The 19,680-nt window shown below is 41.4% G+C and overlaps 3 protein-coding genes across 14 annotated transcripts in view; 1 reads left to right on the forward strand and 2 right to left on the reverse strand.

Annotated features, from left to right (window-relative positions):
- Positions 1-8,606, forward strand: part of LOC100747458 (dual specificity protein phosphatase 10) — a 67,544-nt gene extending 58,938 nt beyond the window's left edge. The window contains exons 8-9 of the mRNA XM_033321973.1: positions 1,187-1,579; positions 5,928-8,606. Of these exons, the coding sequence (XP_033177864.1) occupies positions 1,187-1,579; positions 5,928-6,241 (707 nt within the window). The 3' untranslated portion in view covers positions 6,242-8,606. The remainder of the gene's footprint in view (positions 1-1,186; positions 1,580-5,927) is intronic.
- Positions 8,607-9,845: 1,239 nt separating this feature from the next.
- On the reverse strand, positions 9,846-14,160 carry LOC100747572 (PRKC apoptosis WT1 regulator protein). Of its 6 annotated transcripts, XM_012388323.3 has the most exons (11): positions 14,142-14,160; positions 13,978-14,072; positions 13,755-13,862; positions 13,515-13,663; positions 13,312-13,441; positions 13,042-13,138; positions 12,435-12,542; positions 12,274-12,314; positions 12,131-12,175; positions 11,595-11,751; positions 9,846-11,501 (listed from the first exon to the last, which is right to left on the reverse strand). In XM_012388323.3, exons 3-11 carry the CDS (start codon positions 13,769-13,771, stop codon positions 11,316-11,318), a joined length of 930 nt encoding a protein of 309 aa, XP_012243746.1. In that variant the 5' UTR covers positions 13,772-13,862; positions 13,978-14,072; positions 14,142-14,160; the 3' UTR covers positions 9,846-11,315. The 6 variants fall into 6 exon arrangements, with proteins under 6 accessions (XP_012243746.1, XP_012243750.1, XP_033177863.1 ...); XM_012388327.3 differs by lacking the exon at positions 13,755-13,862; XM_033321972.1 differs by lacking the exon at positions 14,142-14,160 and having other exon boundaries at positions 13,805-13,862; positions 13,978-14,132.
- Positions 14,161-14,588: 428 nt separating this feature from the next.
- The window catches only part of LOC100741473 (solute carrier family 12 member 4), a 102,307-nt gene continuing 97,215 nt past the window's right edge, over positions 14,589-19,680 (reverse strand). For all 7 annotated transcript variants that reach the window (XM_012388316.3, XM_012388315.3, XM_003491352.4 and 4 more), the window contains one exon: positions 14,589-19,670. In XM_012388316.3, coding sequence (XP_012243739.1) covers positions 19,579-19,670 — 92 coding nt within the window. In that variant the 3' untranslated portion in view covers positions 14,589-19,578. The remainder of the gene's footprint in view (positions 19,671-19,680) is intronic.

Consider the following 19,680-nt stretch of genomic DNA (forward strand, 5'->3'; position numbering starts at 1 on the left):
GGGGTTGGCGGCCGTGGCGGCGCGACGGCAGGGGGCGAAAAGTGTGACTCATCGTTGAGCCAGGCCAGGCCTTGCGAGCTGCAGGTCAGGAGAGGAAGACACTTTTAGCCCACATTTCTTCCTTCTCCCCCTTCGATGTTCTGCGTCTGACGTTCCTTTATTTTTACCTCGGCCGTTTATTCGCGGTTCCTCTTTCCTATCTCATTTCCTCCTCTGCATTTCAACGTCCGTCTACTCCGCTTCGCAGACGCGTCGCTCGGCAGGATATTTCGCGTTAATCGACTCAGGCTCTGGTAGATTCTACGGACGGATCCTCGAAGTTTCCTACAGTAAATCGGTAAATGATAAATAGGACAGGATAGGAATCGCGCGTAAAGGCATTTCGAAGAAAATTCTAAAGAAATTTGTCGCGTTTGATAACTTCCGGGGTATATTAGGTATTCAGAATCTCTTTAGCACCCCACTGCATCGTTCTAGCCCGCGTTTCTTAAGACTGGAAGACTGTCAAGATCCGAGATTCATAATGCAACTTCGATAGGGCTTCCAGAACCACACGAACCATGCCGGATTAAGAGATAGTAGATTCTTTCTTAGGCTTTTGAAAACGTGCTAAATTTATCGAGAAATGCCCTCGAGGCACCCGAGAGAGTTCCTCGATGTTCTCGTCGTTAGCGGCGTACCAGGGTACAGGTTTAGATACAGTACACGGAAGTATGGCGAACCTGCTACGAGAACCGTTTATTAGCTCGTCGCGTTTCTCGAGAAATCGCTGTGTACACAGTTCTAGGATACGATTCGGCACGACTGAATCACCGCGTTGTACCGACGGGTAAACGAAGGAAAAAACGCGGTTATAGGACACGTAACAACGTTTTCTGAACAACGTTAAAACGATGGGACTTGGACGTAAACGAGGAGGGTTTGTAGAGCGCGAAGAAGTACGCTTGCCTACAGAGAGTTAAATACCGCAAATAGGATACGTAACGAAACTATAGACAAAGATCACAGGATCGAACGAGCACCATCTGCTCCTGGTCGCTGTATCGGTATTTTCAAAGTAACTCGATGCTTCCCTCGAGACCAGTTCCCACGCCCCTGATGTCTCGTTAGGTTTCCAGCCAACTCTCCGCGCTTAAAAATCAAAAGCTGCTCCATTCTAACACGAACCCCTTTTGATTACTTTCAGGTGGACACAAGGAGTTCCATAGGCGGCACAGGGATCTCTGCGAGGACACGCTTCTACCAACCGTCGCAGCTGGCCCATCAACGGTCGCCGGTTGTTCCAGTCCAGGACCAGGCTGTCCGGTATTAAGTCTATCCGGACCACCGACTCCCCAACCGGCGGATATCGATAGTCATCCAGCCTCCAGGGTTCTCCCGTTCCTCTACCTTGGAAATGGCCGAGATGCAGCCGATTTACAGCTCCTTCGCGCGTTAGGCGCCACCAGGGTGCTCAATGTCACTTCACAGCTACCTGGATATCACGAGGAGAGGGGTATCACGTACAGACAAATCCCTGCCTCGGATTCTGGCCATCAGAACCTTAAACAGTACTTCGAGGAGGCGTTCGACTTCATCGGTGAGTGTCCACTCTCGATACGATAGGGTCTACGGAGGAAACAGCTGGAATTTACCTACCGTCGATAATAGCGGCGCACTGGATCTTAGATAACAGCGATGGAACGGGTGTACGAACGAACAGATTCTAGATAATTCTGAGAACGTTTCTCGTTTGATCGAGTCCTATTGCTTTCTAATGGCTCGGGGATGCCTATTAGAGGAAACGTTCCGTGCGGACTCCTCGAGTAACGGTGTACCCCGCCTCCATGGAATCAACATTCTTGGAGTACTCACGAACCGTGTGACGAGTATTGCTGCTCGTAGTAAGTCGGTTTACCAACAACGATGGTACGACGATCTTTTGAAAATCTGCGAGTTGCTGGAACGTTCCCCTTACATTCACGATATATGGATGGAAAAAAGTTTGTTGATTCAGCTACGCGATCAATGAAACGAGCCTCTATTCATTAAACCGGAGCACCATTCGTATAGGTGACGCACAAGTAGTTTGCAACCGCGTGTTGACATTGGACGAATGAACGTGGCAGCTCCATTGACGCTCTCGAACCTGTTGCGTGTGATTCAACGAAAATACGAGGATCACCGGTTAGGGTAAATTGGTCTAATTGCATCGGCGATGCGATATGTCGGCTCGTTGGAACGCGGCATTCGAGGAAACTGCGTTTAATTCACCGTGAGAGTCGAACAGAGCGACGACGAGCAGGGCGTTCACAAAGAGGAGATGTCGGACTCTGTCGATGACTAATTCTTTCGGCTGACTGGGTGTGTCCTCGGGCAATGATCGTCGTTACCATTTGTATCTGCGCCAATCCAGTCCAGATCTATCGGTAGGAGTAGCTTCGAAAGATATAGTAATTTGAAAGAGACGATAGTACGTATTCTTCGTTGTTCAAGCAGGTCGTGAGACTACAGGGCATAGAGCAAATACGTTTAAAACAGGGATATAGAAATCGATGGTTCGGATGACAAAAAGTTGAACGATAGAGCGACCTTCTTGGACCGTGACAGACGAGGAGAAGAACCTTCTACCGGTCCGGATTTTATTTCCCCTTATGGCCGATGTGAACCAAGGGCTGCGATCCTTTGTGAACGGCCACCAGTTAAACTTTCCATCTAACCTGGCCACGTATTTCGAATCGTAGAGCAAACCCAACCGAAGGAAATATCGCATAACGCCGCTTGCCCTGCAGCCCCTACTCGAGCCAAAGAATAAATTAAGATTATAGTCGCAATAACGTAGTTAGAACGCGCAAGAAGCCATAAAATTGATCATTGTCCTGCTCGTTGCCTGCAATTACACGCTCTTACTACTTAAGCTTATTAATTATTCGCTGTATCGAAAATCCTAATTTAACTCGGATTTAACTTCATATTCGACGACATCGATGCCACCTCTGCTTCTCTGCAAAATTCTAATCGACGTTGGCTACCCATCGACGATTCGTTAACGCGTGACAAATTGCCAAACGTTGGAAACGAATCGAAATCGATTCGAGTAAGCGTTCGAATCAACGCAGCTTTGTTTGCCCTGCATCGTCGAAGAGGCGGCTTAACGGTCAACGCACCAAGGTGCCCTTCGTTTCACGCAACAGTCCCTACGGTGTTGGTCGGTTGGCCAGGTACAGCATTCCACCAGTTGCGCATTCGGTAGGACCCTCTTTGCGAGCCCTGTCGCGCGCGCGCTGACACACATACACGTACACGCATACACAAACGCGCGCGCTCCTCATCACGTTCACGCGCATGGAGCAGAATGTGGTGCAATAAACACACGGGAGACGAAAGGCCGACACTGGGGCACCATGAAGGGGATTCACGGGTGTGCATTCGTTGGAGCGCTTGCACACGCGCGCGCACCAGTGACTCATGGTTTCATGAATGGAAGCCTTTCGTCTTCTAGTCTTCGCACACGGTGAATGGTCCACCGGAAACGGCTGGTTACACCCTGTTTCCGTTACACCAAACTGCGCCGTTCTGACGAGGGAAAAACGAGCGTGACACGATGACGTGCTCCGTTGGAAATTTTGCCTTCGTGGCACGGACAGGCGTGTTCTCTGGCCTACGTGAATCTACGGAGACTTCAAGAACATGCGTTCGTTACAGATGCTTTTTAATTAATTCAACGTCCAACGGCGTGATTGGTTTTCTTCTCTTCGTCTCTCGCTCTTCGAAATTCATTTGTCATTTCATGATTTTTAAGCGCGCAGCATAGTAAATTCGGTTACGAATTGTAGCGGCGACGATGGCCGGTGTTGTCGCGCGGACCAATCGATTGCAAGCTGACTGTAGATCTTTTAAACAAGAAAAATTAACTACAAACAATCAAATAAGGTTACCGGTGTAACGAGAAGCATTAAAATTACAGTTTAAATTCGTCGCGTACGTTCAATTCCCTAACATTTGATCGCACAGGATTGCGCAGAAAACACGCACAATTTAGCCGTTCGCGGAACGCGATACCTCCGCCGTTAATTATAGCCGGGTCGTTTTAGGGGAGAAAGCAAATAGAGCGAAGGCAACAAGAACGCCGCATTTCCCGGAACCTGGTATCATTCTCGACATCGCGGCAGGTGTCGCGGCTTTTCGTCAGTATGTACACACGCGCCTTCTGTTACCAAAATACGGTTCCCTCTCCGTTTCCCAACTAATTTTCACCCCTCCCCCCTTCTTTTTTACCTAAACTCCCTTCGACGACTTTAGCCCTTTTGTTTGTTCTTCCAGATCTGTACTGTCCCCGAGATCTTCCACTTTTCGGTCTCCTCCCCCCTTCCTCCTTTCTTCCGGACTCTCGTTTTTCTCCCTTTATCTATAACTCTCCCTTCTCGCAATCCCCCACTTTGCCACACCGATTTTCTGCCGCTTTCTCCGTCTCTGTCCGGCCATTCGTCAGCCGTGACTCATAGCAGATGCCAGCCGCGAGTCTACGGTCTACACGCTGCAGGCGCACACGAACGCACATCCGTAACGTTTAGGGGCCGATGCACCCCCGTGTCTCCACTAACGCTTGCCTAAACTACTTCTGTTACGCCACCCTCCATGCGTATCCAGATAAGATTAGTCGCGCTGCTTATCGCCGTTTAGAGGTTTGGATTAGCGATTAATCGCGGCCTCGGGGAACGTTTTTCGGCTGTTTCTCAAAACGACACCTACTTGCTGATATATCTTGTCGCCTGTCTCCGGTAATTTGTTCCAACGATAGGTGGAATTTTATTTTTCTCATCTACGAATTGTTGGTTTGGCCACGAGAACGATCGTGGCAATTCTGCACAGAATCTGTTTTATTCGTTTCACGAACACTCCATTCGGATAGAATATCGGTACTAACAGTTAGCCCCATTCGTGTCACGAACCCGTTAGCTCGGGACGATGATATTTGGAACGCAATAATTCTCAACGATCGTTTACTTCATATTCTACTTGCTTGCTATTTGGCTAGAATCGATCTGATTGCATTTTGCGTAGCCTTTTAACTTTGATCGAGTTTCTATGTGTAAAATGTCTGTCCGGTAAATGGAAATGTGTGAAGAATTCTTCGAAAAGGAAAAAGATTAAATGCCGCGAGACCGTTCTTCCGTACAGATGTCGCGAAATCCTCGTGCTTGCGCACGTGCACTTGTGGCAACTCTCATGCTCTCTCTTCTTCCCTCCAACCGATGGCAGCAACGTCGACTAGTACGTCACGTAAGATACGGGCGCGCGTCGCCATGACTCATTGGCGATACGATAGCGTTGCCCGCATTACGTAACCGAATCGCCTGTTTGGGTTACACGGCTGGTTTTGTTCGGATGTTTTACAACGATGCGATCCCCGAATCGTTCGACGCGGTCTCCGATGGACCATTGCTCTCCGCTCGTAAACTGTCTCCTAGAAATTCCGAATGACGTAAACTGACGCTCGTCGGTGACCGTCGGATTCTGGGTTTCTCTTTCTCGAAACAAGTAGGGTCAGAGTAGAATCGCTCTATTGTCGTTGAACGTCGCCGCTCCATCTTTCGACGAATCGTTTCACTAGTTCTATAAGTTTGTTGATTTAGCAAAAGTAGAGAGCAAGACTAACTAGCAGAGAATTTTAACAGTCGTCCAACATCTAAATGTTGTTCGTTACGTACGAAAAGAAATAAAATTGCCGACACATGGCGTGTTTCACGATTTACGAAGGCACGTGAAAAGCAACTCGAGAGCATTTTCGTCGAGACGACGCTGTACGTTCGAAACGCGCTGCAACAACGCAGCAGCCAATTCGAATTGCATTTTAATACTTCCTTATCCGATCTAATTATTACGAACGACCTTGCAACCCTGGAGAAACACTTGAGAGTAACCGTATCTTTGTTTCTCCCTTACAGAGGAAGCCCGGAAAGCCGGAAGCAGCGTGTTAGTGCACTGTCAAGCGGGAGTGTCGCGCAGTGCTACGATCGCCATCGCGTACATAATGCGGCACAAGGGTTTGTCTATGGTGGAGGCGTACAAGCTTGTGAAGAATGCGCGACCTATCATTAGCCCTAATCTGAACTTTATGGGACAATTGTTGGAGCTCGAACAGGGTTTAAGGGCGTCCGGTGGGGTGGCTGCAGCCCCGGAAGAACCGAAGAGTTGTCACCAGTGTCGTTGGTCTCATCAACCGAACAGCGAAGAAGTTACTTCCGGTTGCAGCGTTTGAGCCGAGCGAACTCATCAAGCGAGAGCATCACCCGAAATTCTCTGGTGTAACGATCGGGTCCCAGCGGAGAAAGAAAAAAAAGAGCCCACGCGCGGATTGCGAGGCTGTCTTGACGTTTCGCACCCAAGGACGCGGTCGAAAGACACACTCTACACATATCGTACACGTATATCCGTTAAACGAATCGGAGTCATCGTTCTTCCTGTTTCACACACACGTGCGAAGAACTCGGATAGCATACCTTGCTACACGTGCCTTGGCGATCGGCCCTAGAAACGGGAAAGGCTGATTTACAGAGAGACACTTTATGTCTATTATCGAGTAACTTATTTACTGGGAAATGAAGTGGTTCTAAAACACAGAGAGAGAGAGAGAGAGACAGAGAGACAGAGAGAGAAAGAGAGTACGCGTTGTTGACTTTCGAATGGCGAAGGAAGATGCGAAACAAAAGTAAGAAGATCGGCGGCGTCGTGTACGCGTCGCCCTCCATTCTGAAACCGGAGGACCAACTTTGTGTACGTCTAATGAACGAGTTTCTTACCGTATACGTTTGTCAACGACGCGAGCTCGTCCGCGTTGCGAGTTATTTATGCGCGAAAGAAGAGGAAATAGTATAGAGGGACGTTTCGTACGCGGTGTACTTACGCGACAGTGTTCCGTAGTTTTTATTGGTACAAAATATATACGTGGTAAGAAGCGCGTTCGTCGGAGGAAATCGTCGCGAATATTTTTTTGTTTCTTGCGTAGTCGATTGCAGTAGCGAGAGTATGTACATTTGATTTTAACACGATGATACACGATATTCCACTTTTCTTGGAAAGATCTACGCGTTTGTAATTTATGAAACCGATTTTATCTTTTTGTTTCTTTTTTTTTTTTTTTTTTATAGATGTGAAGTCTTCTCGTTTAATTTAATTGGCCGCGATCCTTCTGTTTTCGGGTGTGTTGCGTTCAATTCTATCGAAGAAGCATCGAGCAATTGCGTCCGGGCTATCTTGCGGAATTATCTCTTTGCCATGGAGAGACAGACGCGCGTGCGTAAACGAACAGTTAAAAAGGTGGGATGAATGTACGTCAATTGAGATCAATAATAACTATGTTTGCGTTTTTGCCTTTTGCCTATTTGTATCTCTGTATTCGTAATATTACTTTATTCGATAGCGAAGTGGTTTATATTTGATAAAATAATATATCGTTAACCGAAATTAGCTTAACCACGAGCTCCGTAGCATTTAAGGATCTGGTTGAGATCCAACCATCGTGATCTAGTCGTTTGTTGGGATGTAACTGATGATAATTAATGATAATGATGATGTTGATGATATGTAAGGTGCGAAAGAGAGAGCGAGAGAGAGAGAGGGAGAAAGTTCAAATATCCCCCGCCAACTAATTAAGATAATATAAGAACGACGTCGACAACTCGAGGGACAAACATGCGATTTTAAAAGCGTAATTAACATGCCACCACACGGATTTTTAGTTCGGATTCGACGAGTTTCAACCTTCCGGTTGAAGTTTTACGTAGTAACCAAAATTATTAGCATTTCTCGATTTCGTACGTAACAAGTAAATGTTAACGCACGACCACGTGCGGATCGAAGATACTTTAGACCGTTCTGCTCGCTGAACAAACATCGAATTCAAATAATACGCATCGCTCGAAAATTCCTCCGTTTTGCTCTTTCGTCAAGATTCGTCGAATTACTTGTTGCGCGACACGAACCTTTCCAAACGAATCGCTAATCTAAATAACTTACAGAAGTTAAAAATGGATTAAACGGATGTTGTTGGCGGTGAAGCACGACGGTTCAAGCAATCGTATTTCATTTTAATCGGACAGGATCGTTGTATTCGAAGATTGTTTGATATCGATGTGCGTGCAGTCCCAGGCGAATTGTGCCGCACGAAGTGAAATTTCTCGACTAAGAACTTGGTCTGTGTTAGCGGTAAAAGTATTATGAGAAAGGAAAAGCGTATTTCCTCGCGTGACACGCGTCGTTCGAGACGCGTGTATATCTTAACTTCTAATCGCTGCTGTCTGAAATCGCAAAACGGGCGATCCTCGTTTCCTTCTTAAGAATCGGCGGAGTGAATATCGATCATTCGGCGTAATCACCGGGAAACTAAAACAATCGTGCGCGCAGTTCGCTTTAATCGTCGAAATACCTCGAGCAACGGCCTACATAGGACGTTGATTAAACGTAAAGAAATAAAATATACGAAACGTGTACAAAATAACTGAACGACACGACAATCGCCGCTGTTAAATCAAACCGAGCAGCTGTTCAAAAAAAAAAAAAAAGTCGCTTAACCGATATGCCTTTCTACGTTAGAGAGACTCAAACTGTTGACAATAAAAGCTCGACAAGAGAAAAAGAGACCTGCTGTGCGTGAAAAGTAAAATATATAGGTTCGCGTCATACATATATGTTCACGTTATATCGATATATTATATATGTATATGTGTGTGTGTATGTATAGCATAACGAGGCAGAGCAAGTTCCTTCAAATTCTCTCGAGGAAACGGTACATATCAAAGAAATGTCGCCTTGTATTCTTTCCTTTTTCTTTTCCTTTTTTTCCGTTTCTTGTAGATCGCGAAGAACGATGTCACATTCGAAGGGAACAATTTCTGTTCGCATCTCCTATAATAGTTGGGCGCCGTTAGGCTTCATGTAGAACTTGTAAAAAGCATTAGCGAATAATATTGTAAATATTCACCGAGCAAAGACACACGAGCGATCACGAAGGGATTCGCATAGAGAGAGAGAGAGAGAGAGAGACCGATCAACGTCATGTAATAAATAAAAAGAGAGTTATATTCGATAGAAAGAAAGAAGCAGAAAGCTACGGCCGTAGTACCTGTTGCGTCGTGAGAATGTACGATACATATGTAACGTTTACTAGGTTGTGGAAGTACTTTGACGATAAAATGTATGTCGATTTACGATAAATAGCTGTAGTTGTCGTCTGGTGATAAAATTAATGCTCGGTGTAATTTTTTACTGGAACTGGTAAAAGCAGAGAGTCGTAAGGTTGCTAGACGGCCTTGTCACATTACACCACTCTATCGCAATTAAGATAGCTTGGAAGATAGAACTACTAGTAGTAACTAATGTCAGGCGGTCGAACAAGTTCCTAACACCATCTTGCCGCTCATAATTTGGAGTCTTGCTTATCCAGTTCTACTTTGCGCGAGAACCGAGCCCTTAACAATTACGATTTATCGTAGATCGATTTACCCTTTTATTGCTCGTGTCCTTCTACATTGGTATAAACATGTTAAGGTTCGCGTACACACATTTCTTGGGATGGTTTAGTAGATGCTGCACCGAGTTGACAATTTTTTTGCGAAAACGTCGCCGTACGATCGGATACCTTTTTTGTTTTTCAATGTACAGTTATATAAATATAGCCTAAAGTAATTGTGGATACGCGAGGACAACTATTGTATCATATCAAAATTTAGTTATTTTATGAATAAAAGTATAAACCGCACGCTTTATCGAGATATTCTTTCAGTACGTTAACAATGGAATAACGAAAGAATGGAAGAGCAGCAGGATTCTATCTATAATGGACAGATGTGATATAAAAGATACAGTTATTAAGAAAATGTTTATTTAGACAGAAAATATGGAATTTCGAATATAATAAAGTTTCCAAATTCTCGCGATGGAATCGGTTAATCTTCTTAGACCGAGTATTCTTCTCTACATGCATTTTCAAGAAGGAATCGAAATAATATTCCAATCGACTACCGAAACAAATTGAAAAATATGCACGATAAACTTAATAAGTAAACACGTTCTCTTCGTGTTGTTTTTTTTTCCTTGTTATTCGGCACGGCGTCTTGACAGAGAAAAATATGATTGTGCACACGATCAAGTGTGTAAATACAAATTCGATCTTATTACTTTCTCTCGATTCTGTTCGCTCACATGCACAATGTACTCGCATTCTCAGTCTCCTGCTTTCTAAATATTATATAGTTACGTTTCGCTGTAGGTATGTAAATATTAGATTGTAACGGTATAGCTAATAATAATAGCAATAGCAATAGCAATTTTAGGGGTCATACTGAACTTGTTCGCTGCTTCTTCGTTTTCTCATACCCCTGTTCGTTATGTTTCGTTCTGTTTCGTTCTATCGGTGGCTGGAAATGCGAAAAACCTATCGTTTCTTCGAATTAAATGCATAGGTAATCGATAAGGAATTGCCAGCTTTTTGCTGTTTTATTTACACGTTCTGCACAGATCGCGCCTAATTTTATAGAGGTTTGTATTACGCCCTTGTACTACCATTACGCCAATATAATTGCGCGACGAAGCAAACATTTTTCATAGGTAAAAAGTCTTACGTGGAGTAACTACGTTACCAATAGATCCATTCGAGTATAAAACAGACAACGTATAACTCAAGTTATAATAAATACTACGCAAAAACGATACTCTAAGAGTCTTAAGTATTTTCAGACATAAAATTTCCAATATTTACTTTGCACATTCTTTGCTTTAAAATCAATGACATAACAAATCGGAGCACCTTTTATTCCGTTGGGTTGTTACATCGCGAAAAAACATATTTGCTCGAACTTATCGTTCAAGATTAGATATCGATTCTATGCGAACGCGCAAAATAGCTTGTCTCTTTCCGCTACGAAAGAAAAATTCCCGTAAATGAAGCACTACCAGTGAAGCGGATAAATATAATTACTTGTTCGTACTCGACGATCTATTGCTTGTTGCAAGAATGATTATAGTTGATACTGCGATTTTATGTTTATACTGCGTAACTTACCCTGATTCTTTAACAGCGTAAATCAGTAACAGATAATCGTTTCTCTTTTTAAAATCGCTTCGCAATCTTCTCAGCTATTATTAACAAGTAAATTCACAATTACTTACAAACTATCGGCATATATGTATATATATGTGTCTATATATACATATATACATGTATATATATATATACATATATGTATATATATATAGCTTTTCTTAATTGGTGATCCGCAAGTTCTTGAGAATCGGCTATAGAATTGATAGATCGGACTGTTTCGCGAATAGGAGAGTTAATTACTCGCCAGGGCTGCCATAGCACGGATTAACGCGGCATTCTCTTCACGAAGCCGTTCCCTTTCTATGGTCATTTCGTGCTGCTGTTGAAGCAGCCGAGCTTCAAGGGTCATTATCTTGTGATCCCGATCCTCCAGGAGAGACAGCAACCTTCTATTTTCTTCTTGCGCTCGTTCTATCAACTGAAAGTTTTAAACAGAATATTGTACGAGTTTGTGAGTTGTTTCGTTTTATTTGTTAGACGAAATATTCCAATAAAAAAAAAGAAAAAATACTTCGTGTGGATTATCTCCTGTTGGCGTAGACAGTCTTGGTTGATTGACGGTGTTTACGGAAGCTTGTGGCTCGTGATTTCCATGATCTGACTGATTGACACTGTCAGACTGATTCAAGGAATCGAATTCCTCGTCATCTGCCTCCAAATCGGAGTGGCTAAAATTAAATGGGTAATTTTGATATATTAGTGAACGTACGTGGTTATACACGGTATTGGACTGTCTATGATATTATATTAGGCACGACCCTTAATATCGTAATGTTTGATGACAATTATATATATCGTTTACCCTATATTTGTACTGTTTTCGAGTTAATTAGTTGACGCTTTAGTGTAACATGAAATACGATTAGTATGAGATCAGTGAGACATTACGCGATTCTTATTATTTCTAGATCGTTGTAAAAAATGTGTACAAAGGACTTACGGTACTCGTTACAATACGCAGGCTCGTTTTTAAAAGAATCTACTAGCTCTACCGTACTTCGTACAGGTCGTGCCTAATTGTACATAGTCACGTACAGTAGCACTTACCAACTGTGCCTATTTATACATGACCTGTAGGAAGTACGGTAATGCCTAAAAAGCAGTAGCAGTTTATTACAAATGACTACTAAATTTCACTAAAGCACTATATATAGTTTACTACCGTAATAAGATATCTCAGTGTTTTATACCTTTTGTTTCGCCTTTGAGTAAACATTTTTGCTGTCCGTTCCTGAAACATGCGTAGTTTGACATACATAGGTAGTCTCGTTTACATACGATCGACTTTTGACCGTGTTCGAAATAAATAACGAAATATCTTTTTTAAGAAGTGAAAATCACACGCACTTACTTCTATGAGTTCATGATCTAGGAACTCATTGTGGTGTGTGTTGTGTTTAGTTTCAAGACAAGTGCCACTAAGATCTTCTTCATCTTCTCCTGTACTACCTCCTGTACTCTGTAGAATTAAGTGGCTAACGAAATTACATTGCGGAGTATGAACGGGTTTGCACACAAAACTTTTACCAATATCCGTTAACGCTCGCGGCCAAACGCGATTAACGCTAGAAGAACGCGGTAAGCAGTTTCTAAGTGCAATACTACATTGTCATACATTCCGTGTGTGTCTAGTATGATCTTCTAGAAAGATACATTCGCGCAAGACATTTCCCACAGAAATCGAGAACACCAAATATACGTTTGAAAAACAAATTCTTTTGCAGACGAACTAAAATATTCATCTCAGGTATCGATTCAAAATAATTGATCAAAGGATCCTTTGTAACGAATATAAGTAAAACAGCTCTAAATTTGTCATGCAAGATACAGAAATGATTAAAAGAATTTTATCAGATGAGTATAGGTGCAAGAGAAATCCTTATTTTAAAATCCGGGATATTGCCGCGAGAAGTCATTAAGATTTTGGGTCCTTAACGTGACTGGAAACAGTGACAAACCTCCGTTGATGGCAAATGTACTACTCCGGTACTTCGTCTCTTCTCTCGAAGCTTCCGTCGATCGCGTTGCTGCTTTCCCTTGTTTATGTGCGTTGGCCTGTGCAAACAGGATACGACACTAAAGACACTAGAACCAGATCCAGAAATTGTTAACAAACCGCGCAAACTCTATGCTGGATCTACTTAGTCGTATTTAGAAGACACTTGTGCTTAGCGAAAACTTCTTCCCACGAATACCTTACTTAAACGACGACCCTTTTATTTACTCACCGGCCAGTCACTCGTTTGTCCTGTTTCCTCATTATTGGTTTATTCTGTTGATTCTCATGTTCAGGTGGAAGCACACTGTTTGAACTCGTGTCACACACACCTTGAGATTCTTCTACATTCTGTGCACCCTCTACGAACAAAGGCAATTGAATATAAAGCATCGTAGAGCACAAAGTAACAAAACAATGAACATATATCGTTACTTTGAAAGTTTATGGAAGATGAGTCTCCTGCCCTGGGTGGAACGACCCGTGCCCTTGCAGTTCTGATCCTAGACCTCCTGGATGTTAGCTCGAAGTCATTGTCAAAATCCTCCTGGCTGACGGAGCTGGACGCCATGCCGGTTATATCGCTGGGAAATAAAATAGCAGAATTGAACTTGACTTGACGATGATAGGCGATTATAAAAAACTGCGCAAAAAGAATTAAAAAAGGGCTCTTACAAAAAATACCTGGACATTTGAACAAAAGAGTAGGTGATGATGTGCGATACCTATGTTGGACCAGCACGATATTTGGAGGCCAAAAAGCGAGTGCTTGATTAAGTTTGTCTAAGGGAAAGTCACAAGGCATGAACCGCTATTAACTACGAGCAAGTGCGTGCGCAATAAGATGATAACACAACTTCAATAGGAAACAAAGAGCAATTCTTAAGGTATTAGTCACCTGTCGAGGTGAGTAGTCTTCACCTAGTTCCACTGCCAATGCCGTGACTCACTACCAACCTATGTGCAATTGACAGCTGTCAACCATTGAAACATCTATAAACACGTATGGCCTGTACGATTACATAGTTCAAAGATAGATAGGCATATCGATCGTTCATACACCTTTGCTAAAGCACAATCTCCAATGCGTAAATTCAATGTCACTAGGGCAATGATCGCTACAACGTGAAATGTCACTAGATAGGTAAAGAACTTGGAAAATCACTAAACGCGATATAGTGACAGAAGCGTACAAAGTTACTAGTTAAGAAAGATAAGGAAAGAAAAATAAATATGTTCAAAAACTTTGCTCAACTATACATAAAAAAGTTTACCGTTTAAGAATATTTTAAGGATTTAAAACAAGAAACACGTTGCACTATATTTTATTGTATCGAAAGTTTTAGTCTGTAGTTGGTATTTAAAAATTAAAAGATTTACATCTTTCCGAAACCAAGAACAGATAATAATAGACATATTTTATCTGATAGAGAATTTAAATTTTCAAAAAAAAAAAAGAAAGGAATGATTCGGAAAATGATTTATGCAAGAAAGATAGTAAACACTGAATAGGTGTATGTCGTTTATTTATTGAATCGATCTGATCGCAGATATAGTTTCTTCATTCATTATATTTCATCTTCCATAAGTTAATTACAAGTACTCATCGTCGTCTATAATCTAAAAGGGTATAGGGGGTAAAGTTATAGGTAATTTTTTTCACAGTATTGACTCTATTACATATGCTAACCAGATGGCTAAAGTGTTTGTATCTACAAATATATCTTATATTTCTTTCCTATATACATATATACATATATACACATATGTATAGAATCTGTATATGTGCATATCTATATATACATATATTCATTTTATAATGCACCATCTCGCACTCCCTTTCCCTCTTCCATATCCTCTCTTTCCTTTGTCATTTGCTCTTCAACGGCTAACGTGTAACTTCCGCTTCGTGTATCGGAAGCACGCAGTTCCTCTCTTACGCTTTTATACAATTTTTCTTCTTTTTCTCTTTTTCTTAATGTCTGTTTTTTTCCCTTCTTGTAACTCGAACTCTAAATTTGTGTATGTATGTGTATACGCATGTGTGTGTATGTTGTGTATGTGAGGAGAAAAAACTAAGTGGTGTCGCCACGAGCGAGAGTAGATTTTGGTTTCTTTTTTTCTTTAAGAGGGCTAGATTCGGTGTATTTTTTTTCTTTTTTCCCCTTTTTTTTTAAACGAGATATTAAGATTTAAAAGTATATACGTATGTATATAGTATCTGACGCTTGATTTGACACATATGATTGAGGTCTCGAGCAAGTTTCTCTGCTGCTTAGCTCGCATCTCACAGCCTAGAGGTGATTTAAACCAGACGCGGGGCCCGTTCACAACGAACCGCATCGCTACAACGACACACGATAAATCTCCGACAAATGCCAAGCTCGCAGGTTTATATATATATCCATATACTTCTTTTCCATATATATAATATATATATTCTTCCTTCCTTAATATTTTCTTTCTCTTCTTATGCTTACGTAACGTGTACATATGTATGTCCGTGTCCATATGGTCAATTGTGCATTTTCCAGTAAATACAACATAGTAAAATATTAAAGCGACAGCAGAATACGCTGCAATACTGTTTGATCTATGAAAAAGATGTTTCTCTTCTCTCTTGTTTTCTTTCTATTTCTATTTGAACCATGTCTCTTAGATCCATACCAATCGCTTTTTTATTTTTCGCTTTCTCTTTCTCCTGAAGTCTACCCCTATTTATATACAACACGTTTACCGTTTATCTCCCTTTTTCTCTCTTATAATTCTCCTCCTCTTTCACTGTTATTATCTTTCTTTGACTTCCATTCTCTACTCTCGCGATAAACTTTTCTCATAGTCAACACGTCTCGTATAAACTATGCGGTGCCGATGCCTATCAGATAGGCAAGTACACATAAAATATATGGTAATCGACAAGTGAGTAACGTATTAAAATTAGAAAGTACATGTCACAACATTGTGGACGATACATAGAGACAGAGGGAGCGTCTCACGAACCTTCGCCGTCTTTTCTCGTCCATCGGCTATGGACTATCCACTTTTTCTTTCTTTTCTTCATCGCAATTGGAAACAGTCCTATTGGTTCTTGGAACTGCTTCTTCTTTTCTTTCTCACTTGATTCAACGCATGTTGACGATGAGGTAGATAAAGAAACGTATTTCATTTTTATACGTGACGCTCTCGTACAATTAACGTATCTAATTTGGTTCTCTAAATCTTTTACATATTAGATATAGGCCTGGTAATTTCGCTTGTTCCATTTTTTTCTTAAATCTTTATGTTTCTTTCGACGACTTTATATTTGAGTCTGTATACAAAATGTTTCAAAAACTAGTTCAGGCTTAAGAATGGACAATAAAAAAATCTCGGTCATTTCGGTCCCATTCTAACAATAAATTCATTTGCTGGTGAATACGATTTTATGGATTATCAGATCGATGCAGTAGGCTGCAACAGTCAACCAATAAGATTACATATGTCGTTCGTATTAATGAAATAAAAACTCGTAGGACGCTATCATATTCCTCATTATCCGATTACACGAATACGAAAATCCTCAATTCGTTCTTTAAAATACTTGTACAGCGTCAAACGTAACGAACGAAGAAAAGAACAGTATAACTTCCATGCATTGTGTCCTAGCCGACTGTAAGTGATTATGAAGGTTCGTCGAGTGCTCGACTCTCTTGTTTCGATAAACATCATCCGGAGCCGCGATTTGTCTGCGGCTTTCAATTAAGTAGACATAGTGTGTATTGACGAGCATAGTAAAAGTTGCACGCTCAAACGTGATTACTCCACTCTTTTTTTAAAAGATTTTCGTTCGTCAACTTTTTCTTTCTTTTATTTTGTAGATAAACTATACGTCATGTACATATAAGTATATTTATATTCATGTGTATATATATATATATGTATATATATACATATACATAGATAGTGCCTATCTAAAAATGAGATACGGCAGAATTTCGCGCCGCGTATGAAATGTGACATGCACACGACACTTAAATGCGACAGATTACAACGCTACACGCTATCCTTTGATGAAAGTCGGTTAAAGATCCTCGCGAAAAATGTGACTCGTTTATTTTTGGCATTCACCGTTCGTTCATTCTGTGACTCTATGCAGGCGATACCGTGAACGCGTTCATCTTTTTAAGGTTATCACCGTGATGGTTACACGCGTAAGACGCGTACGCACGAATGCACTCCCTTTACATACTTACACAGACGTACTAGAGCCGTGAATCGAACCGGTAGGCCTTGGACAGTGTAAACGCGAACCTAGACGAAGATTTCAACGCGCAAGAGGTTGAGAAGTACAATGGAAAGAACGAATTTCAGTCCTGTAGGTAGGAGATGCGTGAATACTCGCCGTGTTTCCTCCGTTTGTCGTTCGCGGCGCTAGTTGGAAGTAAACGCTACGGTTTGAACTTTTATGGGGACGCAATGTCGAGATGCCGAACAGTTTTCAGATTTAGTATAGTGAAATATATACATATATATACATATATATACATACATATATATGTATAGATATGTATTATATATAAAACGATGAATGAAAAGAGAAATTTTTTCTTCACATTGATGCTCACATTGTGCGTCCTTGTGCTAGCAATTTATTGCTAACGTTTTAGGTTTACCGATGCATTTAATAGATCCGTTTTATCATTTAAAGTTTGGATTCTAGTGCTATAGATCAATCACTGATGTTACATCGATCATCTATGATAGATTAGTATGTCTTAAGACTTTCGCGGAATATTTTTTTTTTTTCTTTGTAGTACATTAGGAAACTTCAACTCTATGGATAGTACTACTATTGCTAATTCCTCGTGTTAATATCCATACGAAGAATGCGAATTAATAACTCGAAAAAGATTTCGCGATATATATATATTATATATAGATATATATATAATGTATATATATGTATATATATACTTTCCTTAGGACATTTAGCGTTAGAATTCTTTAATCGTAAGTAGATCTATGTTTCATAGCGATGTAGTGATACGGATTCGTAATTTTAAGTAAACTGTGAACTCGTATTGCTATTAGAATCCTGACGTCGTATCGATGTTAAGTGATATAAATTAGTAATTTCAAGAATACCTTAGCACTATACTTTGTTTCTAACACACCGAAAGTCTGAACTTCTTTTTCTGCATCGATCTCGTTACCATTGATACTTGTACACAATCTTAAATAACAGTTTGGAGAATATTCTTTTTTTTTTCTGGCAGTGACGTACTTTTCTTTATACGTCAAAAATTTGTTACTATTTCTTTGACAATAGTGCGGTTAATTTCAATAATATTTATTTCATTAATTAAGATATGGATTTGCCACATTCTCTTTGTCACATTTTCAGATACATTTTCAGTTCTGCGTCCGCATAAAATCGTTCAACGCTGGCAACGTTCGTCCTAACTTTCGCCACGTAGGCGCAAAACGCGCGCGGATATTCGCGCAAACGCAGGCGCCACTGCTCGTCGGCGTACTTCACCGCGCTATCCTAGGCTACCCTAAGTTCATCTATAAGCAGTAGAATTATACATATCTATTATACTCTCTATAACGACAATGCGTGTAGAAAAATGAGCCTCTCGCGTCTTTGGTTAAACGCGAAGCATTTAGAAAGTATTCTGGCAGTGGTTTTCGTAGATGCTTCGATCTTAGCCTCGGACCAAAAATTTTGATTTCAGTTTCAAATGGGAATATAATCGTCGGAGTCGTATCGTAGTGAATTATACTTTTGTTTCTTTATTCTCGAGACGTATCTGTCTCTTCTTTGATTCGACCTTCCGTATTTCCCTTTCGTTTTCCTTGGTTTCCGTCGATTGAAGATCGAAACGTTGTCTTAGCGACGTAGAAATACGCTCCGCTTTGTTTTTCTATCTTTCCTCTCTGAAACACTGTTTTGAGAATCCGATTGTATAATGACAAGGTCGAAGTATGCTCTGTGTGCAGCCCTCTGTGCTAACTGTCTGTTGGGTGGTCGCACGTGTAACACGTGTGACACGGATAAAAACCACTTTTTGTATTTTAAAGTCTCTAGCCTCATCGAGAAAAGGGACGAGTGTAAAATAAGATAGATCCTACGTTTCCTAGTTTACGCGTGAAATTCATTCGAAGGAATTTATCTTATCCTTTGGCATGTCACTTTTGGCCTTCTCGTCGAGGGTCAGTTTCTTTTCTATTCTTTACCGTATAACGACTAACGTTCTCGAAGCGGGTACGTTGGTGCCCGGTTTGGTATCCGCGGAAACAGCGTCGTTGATCTGTATCCAGTACTTTTCATCCGATTAGCCGGGCTATTACTGTGTGTGTGTGTATGAATGTGTGTTCACAACGCGCAACGCAAGTGACTGCTCAGACAATGGCACAAGAGCAACGTGTTCCGTAGGGTGAAGTCGTTTAGGTCTTTCAGAAGTAAACTAGATTTCCGCTGTCGCGAGGCGATTACTTCGATTGCAGCCGGTCTAGTTCACGAGTAGATGGTGATAACCTCTCGTCCGCCACCACGCACCATCAGCACCCTCTCCAGACCTTCGGTAAGAACCTCTAGGAATTCCATGTCTATGGTGCG

The sequence above is a fragment of the Bombus impatiens genome, unplaced genomic scaffold (assembly GCF_000188095.3).
Source record: "Bombus impatiens unplaced genomic scaffold, BIMP_2.2 scf_0548, whole genome shotgun sequence".
Classification (NCBI taxonomy): domain Eukaryota; kingdom Metazoa; phylum Arthropoda; class Insecta; order Hymenoptera; family Apidae; genus Bombus; species Bombus impatiens.